Source organism: Strix aluco, chromosome 1 (assembly GCF_031877795.1).
Source record: "Strix aluco isolate bStrAlu1 chromosome 1, bStrAlu1.hap1, whole genome shotgun sequence".
Lineage (NCBI taxonomy): Eukaryota > Metazoa > Chordata > Aves > Strigiformes > Strigidae > Strix > Strix aluco.
This window is the reverse complement of record NC_133931.1, coordinates 55,424,665-55,436,883: the sequence shown is the minus strand read 5'-3', so window position 1 is coordinate 55,436,883 and position 12,219 is coordinate 55,424,665. Positions and strand designations below refer to the sequence as shown.

At 37.7% G+C, this 12,219-nt stretch overlaps 1 protein-coding gene across 4 annotated transcripts in view; it reads left to right on the top strand.

Annotated features, from left to right (window-relative positions):
* LAMA1 (laminin subunit alpha 1) overlaps positions 1 to 12,219 on the top strand; it is a 101,697-nt gene that overhangs the window by 45,651 nt on the left and 43,827 nt on the right. For all 4 annotated transcript variants that reach the window (XR_012622992.1, XR_012622991.1, XR_012622993.1 and 1 more), the window contains exons 14-23: positions 307 to 518; positions 1,809 to 1,920; positions 2,819 to 2,929; positions 3,709 to 3,836; positions 4,427 to 4,513; positions 4,766 to 4,977; positions 5,465 to 5,571; positions 6,558 to 6,738; positions 8,062 to 8,198; positions 10,848 to 11,084. Coding sequence is in view for 1 of the 4 variants with exons in the window: in XM_074821632.1 (XP_074677733.1) it covers positions 307 to 518; positions 1,809 to 1,920; positions 2,819 to 2,929; positions 3,709 to 3,836; positions 4,427 to 4,513; positions 4,766 to 4,977; positions 5,465 to 5,571; positions 6,558 to 6,738; positions 8,062 to 8,198; positions 10,848 to 11,084 (1,524 nt within the window). In the remaining 3 variants the exon portion in view is untranslated. The remainder of the gene's footprint in view (positions 1 to 306; positions 519 to 1,808; positions 1,921 to 2,818; positions 2,930 to 3,708; positions 3,837 to 4,426; positions 4,514 to 4,765; positions 4,978 to 5,464; positions 5,572 to 6,557; positions 6,739 to 8,061; positions 8,199 to 10,847; positions 11,085 to 12,219) is intronic.

Genomic DNA, 12,219 nt, shown 5'->3' with positions numbered 1-12,219 from the left:
AGCAATAGAACAAAGGAGAAAGGAGATTCTGTTTTGTAGAGGAGTTTGATTTTTGAAATTTAATTATTTTTCCAAAAGAAATCCCAAGTATTTCTGAAGTCTCTGAACCCAAAAAGAATGGGATCATAGTCTTCCTGAAGCCACAGAAAACGCAGACCTCTTACTTACTTTTTTTCTAGTGCAAGAAATCTAGTTTGATTGCCTCTTTTCTGTGTTATCTGGATGTATATCTGACACTTAAGTGTAATTGCTTAATAAAATTTGCATGCAAATATGGAAGATGTTTTCTCTGTCTTTCAATTTCAGGGTAATGGGCAGATTTTGAGTACAAGAGCAGCGGGCACAACATTACAGCCCTATGAGGAGTACTCTAATGCAGTGAGATTTGTATCAGAGAATTTCATAGACTTCAATACAAAGAAAGCTATAGACCGGGAAAGGTTGATGACTGTTCTGGTAAACGTGACCCATCTTCTGATCAGGGCCAACTACAACATTGCCAAAAAAGCTGTGTACAGGTGAGGGAGAAAAAATATTCAAGTTAATCTATATACTGCTATTATTTTTGTGAATATGAAACACTATTCATAGTGGCAGTATCCCTAAAGTTTTATGTTAATAATTTCTAGAAAAAAACATTTTTGATTGAGTTTTCTCAAGACCGGTCTTGTCTCCAAAATACATTCATGTGGAAAAGGGCATTTGGTTGTTTTAAAGATATCTGATAGCAGAAAAATTGTTTCCTGCTTTAAAGGAATACTGCATAAAAGCCTTATTACAATGGCTGCTTTGTTAGAGGGAAATACCTCCGAAACTCTAAACAGTATGCTTATTTTGGTATGTGGCAAGTTAATCCATCACTGACTATTGAAAACCTACCAGTAAAGACGTTGGCTGTAATTTCTTTTAATGTCTGTTTGTTAGATGTTTCTGACGCTCATCTCTGAGGGAGTGCTTAATAGGAAAATCAGGCTGCAATGGATTAACTGGTCATTCCATAGTCTCAAGTCAGCATTAGCAGTATCTGCATTAGACCTTACGGATCTCTGTTTTACCTGTTCTCCAAGACACATGGGAATAAAGTCTTATCATTCTCAAGGGAATCAGTTCCAGTGCTTCACTGTTTATTTACTTAATTCCGTTAGTCTCACCAATAACCTTTCTTCCTCATTCCCTAATTTGATAGAGTTTCATTTGATTTCATTTGATAGCGTCAATAACATTGGACTTGATACCAAATTTGCTTTGTGCCCTTTTGTGCCCTTGAAGAATGGTGATATTTATGCCCATTTAGGGATAGTTTGTTCATCTTTCTGGAAAGTTTGTGAAGATTTATTTAAATCATTTTACCTGTGACTGAGAAGATTGTCTCTGCTTAGAGTTTTGCTCTGTTCTGTAGTGTGCAGCACCAATGAACTGGTGCTGTTTCTCACTACTTACCCACCTGCAATATGTGCACACAGTGCGGTAAAGCTATCTTATTTCAGGACAGCAAGAGAAGACTGCCCCACTGATGTACCTCTAATACCATGATGGAGGGGGAAGGTTTTGTTTAAACCTCTTCACAGAAGAGACAATGGTAGTAACAATAATGATAACAGGAGGAGGGCACATCTACTCCCAGAACTGCAAATGCAGTGATGAAACTATGATCGTAGTTTTTTTACAGCAGAGATTTGTGCCTGTTCCTCAGCTGTCACTGCTGGGGAGCAGTACTCAGCAGTGTTACTCCCCTAGAAGCAAACTATCCTGGTTCAAACTCAAGTTTGGGGAAACAAATGATGGGATGTTTTCATGCTTGATCCTAGGTTGGACTCTGTGACCTTGGATACTGCAGGTGCAAATGTTATAGATCTTTCTTCAGCACCAGATGTGGAATTCTGTGAATGTCCTCAAGGTTACACAGGAATATCCTGTGAGGTAACCTCTTTCTGTGTTTTATGGATGCAAAATTATCTCCTATCTGAAAGGATCTAGGTTTTAAAGGCAGTCTGCCTTTAATTATACTGCCATAAAAGTACATGTTCTGTGGTGAAATGCTGTCTACTATACTGTACACAATGCTGTAGATAGTTTCTTCCAGATATGCTAAATGGAATTTTACACTTATTTCTTGAATTCTATTTGATGGCACTAAAAGATGATGATACACTTTAGAACATCAGTGTTGCAGAGGGAGCAGCTGTAAAAGCTCTGTGAAGCTGTTTTGAGCTTACCTTACTCATAGCACTTTTCCTGGATCTGAACTGTGTACAGTTTATTTCTGGTTTATGTCATTAAGTTTATGGAGGCAATAAGGAATCTTAGCAGGAGGAATGCTAGCCTTTGGAAGATCCCACAAGGGCCAAATGTGTCGCACAAGGTGGTGTCTTATATATGTGTGAATAGAAGATTAGGGAGGCAGAGCACCATCTGCAGAATAGCAGGAATTATTTTGACAAATCATTTCAGTATGAAGCCTTGTGCCATAGCATTGCTAATGATTCTGCAGAGGAGATAGAACATCTGTTTTTTATTGTCCCACAGTAAAGAACTTCACATATTCAACTGCACAAAACTTAACTTATGTGCCTCCAGGGGACAAAGGGCTGAATCAGTGTTTTATGGAGTTAATTCTTATCCCCTGTATCCAGTGCAAGTAAAAAACAACCACCAGAAAAGAGCTGCAGTGACATCAATAGAGTTGAAAGAGCATTCAGTTACTACAGTGTGAATGAGTCAGATGGTGGGTGGTCGGAAGAGGGCTCTTTGAAATTGTTTTGATGTGTACTTTTAACATACATAATGCTACTGCTTTTTTCCCCCTGTTTCTTTTCAGTCCTGTCTCCCTGGGTACTACCGTGTGGATGGAATACTCTTTGGAGGTATTTGTCAACCCTGCAAATGCAATGGGCATGCAGCCGAGTGTGATATTCATGGTGTTTGCTTTGTAAGTCATCCTTCAAAGTGTTTGTGTTTTAAGCATCTATTTAGGAATTAAGAGAGCATATTGGCTGTGGGAGACAAGTTTACAGTGTATGTAAATTTCAAGCTATAGGCACCAAGTGTTTATTTTTCTTGCTTTTCATTGTTTGCTTCAGAATATGTTCAGGGGGCTCTATTAAAGTGTTCTCCAATAATGGGTTTGTTTCACTTTATCACTTCAAGTGGGGAATAATCAGAACTAAAATTAAAATGTCACCATATACTGCCTGATAAAAATCTTAACTTTGCTTGCTGCAGGTGACAATAAAACTTTTCCTGAAAGGAACAAAATTAAGCAGTGTTTTGGGTGAATATCTGTTTTCAGATATATGTGCATCTTCCTTGGCTAACATCAGTGGAAATTACACATTACCTTCTGAAGAGAGAATTCAGCTCTCAGATCTCTTCTGAAATTTAAAGCTCACAGAAATAAAATGTCTAAACACCAGTAAGAAATATATAAGAATTTGTTACTGCAAATGTGTGCAATATGCAAAATATGTTTAAGTTCATGTATAAGTAATGTGGCTGGTTTCATGCTGTAAAGTAAATTCTAAAATGTAAGAAAGAAACAATCAGGATTTGTTGTTACAACTCAGGAAAAAACCCACTTGTTTTCAAAGTTCTACTGTGTTCTTCATGGCTGTCTCCCTGAATGTTATACTGCATACAGACTCCTGCAGGGATCACTTAGGGGCTGAAAAACCTTCAAGAGTATGAAAAGATTTTTTCCATGTCTCACAGGCTTGTCAACACAACACGACAGGACCTTTCTGTGATCGGTGCTTGCCTGGCTTCTATGGAAGTCCATCCCAAGGAACTACTGAGGACTGCCAGCCCTGTGCATGTCCTCTGAGTTCTGCTGCAAACAAGTAAGCTGCTTACGTGACATTTTCTTTTGCATCTTCAGCAAAATCAGGAAGTGAGATAAAGAAAAAATGTCACGAAATCTGAAGGAGAGAGAGAAGGACTTTTTTTCTCCCTCTTCATTTGAGTGTTTTTCCAGATAGACAAATGCATAGACTAAGCTAAGACAGGCTGAGTGAACTGGTGCAATTTGTATGTGAAGGTTGAAAGTAATACTTCAACATATCCTTGAACTTGTTAGCCAAATTGCTCTGTCCTTTCATGTTGTTTCAGAAAACAACAGGACAGAAGTGTTGCATGTGAAAAAAAGGAGCTCAGTACAGAAATTGGACAGATTTGCTAGAAAGAGGGCCAGGTTTTTAGGAAGTTTTAAAATCTTCCTTTCCTCTAAAAGAAAAAAATCTCAAGAAGAGTTTTGAAAATGATAACTATTTTGACATGTTGTAGTATTTAAAGCATTGATGTTAATCTAGAAAAATCAGCAATTGCATGGTTCTGTAGATAGGTGCATGGACTTGAAGAATGGATATTGGATGTTTGTAGAAGCCTTGTGATTCTGTGTATTGATACTGACTGCCATAAATATTGTTGATAGTTTCAGTCCTACTTGCCAGCTGAGTGAAGGAGGTGGAATTGTCTGTGACAACTGTCTTCCAGGCTACACTGGTTCTCAGTGTGAAAGGTATGTACACTAGCTTTGGGTAAAAATATCTATATCATTGCCATCCCTAACTGTTCATCATCCTACCTGCCTCGAATTTTTCATACCACATGTACAGAACATTGCTAATAAAATTTTCCTTCCCATTTTTTGTCTTTGCTTGTAATACAGAGATACTTTAGATAAAAAATTAATAGGAAATACTCCCTTGGGTGGGGAGAGTGTTTGACATGGCTGCATTCCAGCTGATAAAGTTTTTAATCTCTGGTGCAGGTGTGCTAATGGTTACTACGGAAATCCACTCATGCCTGGACAATCGTGTGCTCCCTGTGAATGCAATGGCAATGTAAACCCTCAGGAAGATGGCTACTGTGATACCTTCACAGGACAATGCCTGAAATGTCTGGGGAACACAGCAGGTCACCACTGCGAAAAGTGTGCTGATGGGTATTACGGGGATGCAGTGATTGAGAAAAGCTGTCGTGGTAAGCTGTTATTACTCTCAGAATTTGTGATGTACATGTAGCAGAATGGATAGCAAGATATGCACCTTTACTGAAAGAGTTAATCTTCAAGTTGTGAGTTGGCAAGTGCGGGTTGAAAACTATGGGGTTGGGTTAGCCTCAGGAAGGAATGTATTATGCTAGGGTCTGACACTTCATATTCCTGAAACTTGTTGGCTTGCTTAACACTGTTCCTCCAGTGATCTGCTGTAGACATTGACTACTTCTGAATGTTACATATAGGGCTGGAAGAAACAAACTTCTCGGATTATCTATTCAGAGGTAGTTTTTTAAATCTTTTATCCCAAATGTGTAGTACAGGTATTACTGTAGTATATTAACATCTATGGGATATAAACAGGTGGAACACATGTTATGTACTGAATTTGGAATTCTGTATAATAATGAATGCATATAGATAGACGTTAATAAATTTTTTAAATTTGGTTTCTTTTTGTCTAAACATAAGCCTGTGCGTGCCATGTGAATGGTTCCCTTTCAAGTACTTGTCATCATGAGACAGGCTTCTGTCACTGCAAATCAAATGTGATTGGAGAAAGATGTGATAAGTGTTTGGTGAGCAAATATTTACCTGTTCCTAATATCTACATTTTCTTGTATCTTGGTCTTCGTGTTTATCTATAGATATTGATTAAAACAGATACAGAGAATAGCAGCAAATACATTCAGGGAAGAGGGGACCTGTTGCTGGGGCAGAGACCAAAAGCTTTTGCGGTTGCAAATTGCTCTGTGTGTGCTCCTTGCAGATGTGAAGCTGTGTGGTTGATTCTGCATCCTTATGTATAGGGCTGTTCAGGCTAGTGCTGCGCTCACTGACAGCGGACAGTCATGTTGGCTTACCAAAAAAACAAACCGAATACTGCTGACAGACCTGAAGGGGACCTTAGCGCTGTGCTTCTGCAAAATGAAGCCTGAGTGGAAATAACTGAAGAATGTGGTTGGTGATAATAAATACATCATGGCTGAACGCCAAAAAGGGATTCAGCTAAAAGACAGGCCTGTTATAAGAACAAGTAGATATTCACTGGTGATACAAAACAACAGTTTCCAGCCTTTGCTGAGTGTAGAACTGCCTCAAAGACCAGAGCAGGACATCTGTGCCCAGTTACTGCCCTTGTGCCAGCCCAGCTGAGTGCCTTTCAGTCCACATGTACTGTAGGTCGCTGACCTGCTCTGTTCTGGTCTTTCATTCACATTCACAGAAATCTCTGCCTGATCAGCACAGCCCACACTCACCTCATGGAAGTCTTTTACAGTCTGAGGTTATTTTAATTTAAACATAAAGTCTCACTGCTGAGATTAAAGGACCACGAGAGCATTTCAGTGTTCACTTTTTCAACCAAATGCATACTTGTGTATAGCTGGGAACAGTGAAGAGATAAGGCCAGAGAGTCCTCCCACAGCAGTCACACCATGCTGACCAGTATTCATGCAGGTCCAACAGCAGGGAAAGTAAACAAGAAAAAATGAAGTGTGTACATTGTATTGTTTTCAAAAATGTATGAAATATAGCTCAAATGTATTTACTTGCTATCCAACAGAATGGTTATTATGGCCTGCTTACTGGGCTGGGCTGCATTCCCTGCAACTGTAGTCAATTTGGCTCAGTCTCTGAGGACTGCAATCATCAGGGGCAGTGTCACTGTGTACCAGGAGTGACTGGAGAAAAGTGTGATCGTTGTGCTCGTGGCTTTCATGCGTTCCAGGATGGTGGCTGCACACGTAAGCTCTAATCCATGATCCTTTCAGAGTTTGTCTGGAATTTCTTTCAGCAATATATTTTGTGTTAAACTCTGGCAAAGGCCATTTGTTTTGATGATTATATGGAAAAATCTGTAGAATGGTCTCCTAATACTTTGATTAAGCTAGGGAGCAAAACATTTCTTTGGTTGCTTATTGTGTAGTTCCTTGTAAAAGGTGGTGACTGTGAAATAGCAACTCATAAAGGTTGCATGAGAAAAATCTTGCATCCTCAATAGCTCCTTTGTCTCTTTTGGTGGTTTTTTTTTTGTTTGTTTGTTTTGTTTTTTTTTTTTTTTACAAAATGCTTCAGTCCTTCAGAGAGAATAGAAAATTCATTTTTTCTGCAATTGTAAAAGTTAAGAGCAACTACTCTTACAGATTTTTACCTTATTTTTTCATTTAATTCTTTTACTTTATACTTTGATATGATGTCATTGACTATTTTCCCATCACCACCTGGGTGTGTACAATTTTTAGTGATAATACAGAGGAAAATGTTAATCCAAACAGAGAGCATGCCATCAAAACCCCTAATTTATCATATTAATAAGATACCCTTTTCAACACAGTATAGCTAAAGGAGTGCCTACCTTTCCTCTAACCTGACAGAAACATTTTTTTCATGCCTCAAATAATATAGTAATATGAAATCTGCAGGGAGATTATGTGATAGGGTTATTTTTTGGAACATATATGATGTGTCTTTACTAAGAATCAAAGATCCCTTAGGTACCTTTAACCATTTCAGTCTCGAACATTTTGTTAATGTTATTAAGACAATTAATAAAACCACTTTTCTGAACTTCTGCTTTTTAGCAAGAACAGTCTTGCATTTCTTAAATAGACAAGTGCTTCCTTCAGCAGTTAGTTATAAAAATAGTTATCCATCCCTATTATTCACTAAGTAATTTCAGAAAAGTACTAATTCCTGAGATGAATCCTTACGCCTGCTTGAGAATATTATCATATCTCTTGATGAGTTTTGTATCCTCTATAATAGAAATTCTTCCTACAAATTGACTCTTCTCCACAATAATTTTGTTTGGCTTTGTTGATTCTCCTGAGGAAATGCAGCACTGCTTTTTAAACCACCAAACGGGCTATGTCAAGAAGCAATAATGGGCTTTCAATAAAAATGTCACTGTGGTCATAATTTGTTTCTCAGTGATTAGAGATGGCAAGGAGTTATTAGTGGAATGTACTGCATAATTAAGAAAAGACAAACTATCAGTGATCTTGGAGTGTCTTCTCTGTAGCTAAAACAAGGGTAAAGTTAATCATTCAGTCCTATTTCTCTTCCAGCCTGTGACTGTGCTCATACTCAGAACAACTGTAATGCTGAGTCTGGCCAATGCATTTGTCCCCCTCACACTCGGGGAGCAAAATGTGAACTCTGTGAAGAAAATCACTGGGGACTTTCTCCTAAACTTGGCTGCAAGGTATGGTAGGCTGGTCAAAAAGCCATGGCTGTTAAAAGCAATTTGCCTTATACTAGTGTTAGAATTGGACTCTTGTTCTAAGAACCTCATCTTTGTTCTCTGTCTCAAAGTGTTAGTGCAACAGGCTCACATTAAAAAAAAAAATTAAAAAAAATCAAACTGTAAAGTGTTTATCGAGGAACTTTCTAAGAAAGTTGTCTTTGAAAATACTGATCAGAGTGCCTATTCTGGATAGGTGCATAGATCATATTAAAATTTTGTAGTTGTATTCTAACTTTTAATTGCTTAAATAGCAATACTAAACCAGATTTATAGCAACAATTGGCAACAGGGAACATAGTTTCTGTGCTAATCAAGAAGTGATTATATTATGGTTTTAAGAAAATGAAATCTAGCTTATCTTGAAAGTCACTGCATGCTTTTTTTCAGGATATTTAGAAATAAAATGGTATAAGGTATTTAATGAATGAAAAAATGGTAACTCCCATTATCTCAGCTTAATATTTATGATTAAGCAGTAAAATGCCAACTCAGTGTGGATCCAAGGAGTAGCAACTATTTACACAATTAGGTTCATGCAGAAAATGCCTGACAGTTATGGCATTGGGCCAATTTTTATTTTATAAATATTGAGATTTTTAAAAACCACAGAATTACATGAATGTAATGGGTAATTTCAATGGAGAAACCACAAATATGATCAACTTGACAAGGTCTGTCATTATCTGCAGTAAACACTTGACAAGTATCAGCCAGATTGTTTTCTTTTTCTCTCTTTAATTTTTTAGAGTAAGTATGATAAAATAGTCCTATAATATCCTTCAGAGTTTTCCATCTTAGTGATTTATAGCAACTTACTTAGCAGCCGGTCTTTAAACCACTGCTTTGTCAGCTACCAGCCACTGTCATTCTGACCTAATGTTCTGCAAATACAATGTGCTGGTCCCTGTGTGTTTGCCTCGAAGTGTTCATTTCGTAGGGTGATTTCACAGCACTTGCTAACGATCAAGTTTAATTAAATATGTAACTGCTCACTTTTGCTAAGTCGTTTAGCATTCGTTTTGCTTACAGCATCACAATAATTAACATGAATTACTCTAAGGTATTTTAGTTACTTTCTTGATGCAACAAACCATACCTAACAATCCCGATGAAGGCTCCCCTCTGCTGAATAGTCAGCCATGTCAGGTTGAGATCTGGTGCAATGTCTACTGGCAAACCCTGGAAAGGCTCTTGCATGCTCCCTACATGGAGGAAATGGGGGAGATGCTATCAGAAACCCAGCCGGTCTGTTTTTGCAACACAGACTGCATTAGTGTGATACTTCATCTGGCTCTGTTTCCTGCAGTTTTCTTGGTATTCAGCATCCATTTCTGGCTGCAGTGATGGAGCAGAGCTGTGTGTAGTCATGTTTTGCTTATAACACTTCTCAAGTGTGCTGCAGCACAGTTAATTGTACCTCAGAGTCCTTATTTTTCTTTATCACGTGATAGAGATTGAAGTACATGTAAATTATTTCTGTTGTTATGATTCTTAAAATAGGATTTGACATTCAGAGCTGTAGACCTTTAATGGTATCTGGGGGCCAAAACTGTCAACATGCTTGGTCATGAAGTGTATTAGACTGGACAGTGTAGTACCTAGTGCTTGCTACTAGAGTAAAAACTAATACAAAGAGTACTAATGGTGAGCAGCAAACTTGTGAAAAATGCTAAAGTATACGTAGTGATGCTAATAGATTTTATGGGTCTTTGTGTAGAGTGCTTTACAAGGTAAGGCTTTTCATCTCAAAGAGAGATGATGAGGAAAAAAGATGCAAGGAAAATGCTCGCAGTCAGGTGATGATAGATAGAATGTACTTTTTGCCCACACTGTTAGAAATAACCACAGAGCAAAACTGGACTTGTTAAGTAACCACAGATATGAAATTAAGACTAAAGATTAGATCCGGTCTGCTTCAAAAAAGAATGACAAATTAAGTACATCCACTTTGCATTATTTGTAATAACAGGTTCATATTATTGATTGCATAATGAAGGATGGGCTCTGCCTGGGAACAGGATTCCTTTGGTACACCAGGGAACCGGATTCCTTTGGTACTGAGCTGCAGTGCATGCTGAGCTTCCTGCCTTTGGATGCAATGAGATTCTTCATTCCTCATCAAATAGTAAATGAAGCTTGAGCAAGGTGTAGACTCTATTAGTGCTTCTTGAAATCTTAAAATAATGTCACTATTAAGATTTTTCTTTCTGTCATAAAATTATTGTACTTATAGATTTCTTTCATCCAACATTTATATAAAATTATTTTATTTGCTGCACTCAATACATAGTATTTTAAATAAAGTATTTTGGATTTTTTTTCCTGGAACAGGTTCCTTCAACTCCTGTGATTCCCAACCCAGATTTGGGAATCGACAAAGCTTCTTACTTTTTGGCATCCACTGTTTACTGGAAATACAGTTCTTTGTTCAAATACAAACCAAACAACTCAATTTCTGTGTGGAAGTTCTTCCCTTTTATTATCATATAGTAATTGTTGACAAAAAATTAAGTTTTAAGGGCTGCTCTAAATTTACTGTGCTGTTTCTGTCGTAACAAAATTTGTCTTTAAAGATCTGCTATTTATGAACACTTCTTTTCATCTAAGGCTTGCAACTGTAGCAACACTGGTTCAACCCATCTCCAGTGTGATGTATTGACAGGCCAATGCCAGTGCAAAATTGAGTTTGGAGGACAAGACTGTTCCAGGTGTGCATTAGGCTACAGGGACTACCCAGACTGTGTTGCCTGTGACTGTGATTTGAGTGGAACCAAAGCGGAGATGTGCGATGACACTGATGGACTTTGTGGTTGTGAAGAAGAAACTGGCATCTGTACCTGCAAGGTACTGAAGTATTCAGACCCTTTTGGGGCAGCACTGGGGTTTTCTGGACATTTATTGCATAAAAGTCATTGAAGGTATAGGACTTCAAAAGGCAATCTGCATCCTCTCTTTGAGACATTTCGGAGTACACCTAAATCACCCTTAAAGGATTTTCTGTGCCGGCAATAAACAGGTCTTATTATTAGTCAGCAGGGTTAAAAACTGTGAGATGATGTTCCCCACTTTGGACAGACACAACACAGCTGTCAGCAGAAGAGATAGCAACATTACCAACATGGCATAGTTATTTCTGTTCTCAGAAATTCCTGTGGTAATACTAGACAGTTTGTCTCTCCTACCTACCTTTGTTTTGTTTTACATAGCCATGTAATTTTATTTCCCGTTTGTGGCCATAAAATTATTGTGGCACAGTACTGTAGTTCTCTTTTAGACAGAATTCATGGAATTTGATGTATGTGTGTTAAAAAGTCAGGATCAAGACCCATTGTATGCCTGATCACAAAAAGTAATTTCCAGCTGACTAATGCTGAATCCTTGCTAATTTTACAAAACAGCCACTGTAGATCTGATAGAAAAAGGAATGGTGTATCTCTAGTCTTATACGGGATTTGGCATATTTTGTGAATATGGTCTCATTGCAGTCCTAAATTCAAATAGATTGCATTTGCCTAATGTAGGAGCCATGTCTTTATTCTGTATTAAGTGAATTTCTGTAACCACAGCATTCTTGTGGTACATTCAGAGTCTTCATTTCTGTGGATTAATATTCTAAGGTAGAAATGGATGAGGATGGATTCGTCTTGCTTTTTCTTTTACTCCTAGATTTCTGTCTGCCTTCTTTTGAATAGGACAAAGCTCTGGCCATGAGTTCTGGGACAAAATTTTTAAAAATCTTGTTAAATATATAAGAATAGAGCTAGTGACTTCAGTGTCACTGTATTTCTCTGTATGAAGTAAATGTCTTCTGATACCAAGAACGATGCTGTATGAACCATTTTTAATGCTACAGGTTTTACGTGTTTTATCCCACTTGCTTTTTGCTAGTTACATTTTGCCTTGCAAGTAGTTCCAATAATAATAGTTCATAACTCATGCATTATTTCTTAGTTGCTATTTAAAAGTTTCTTTTTTTTTC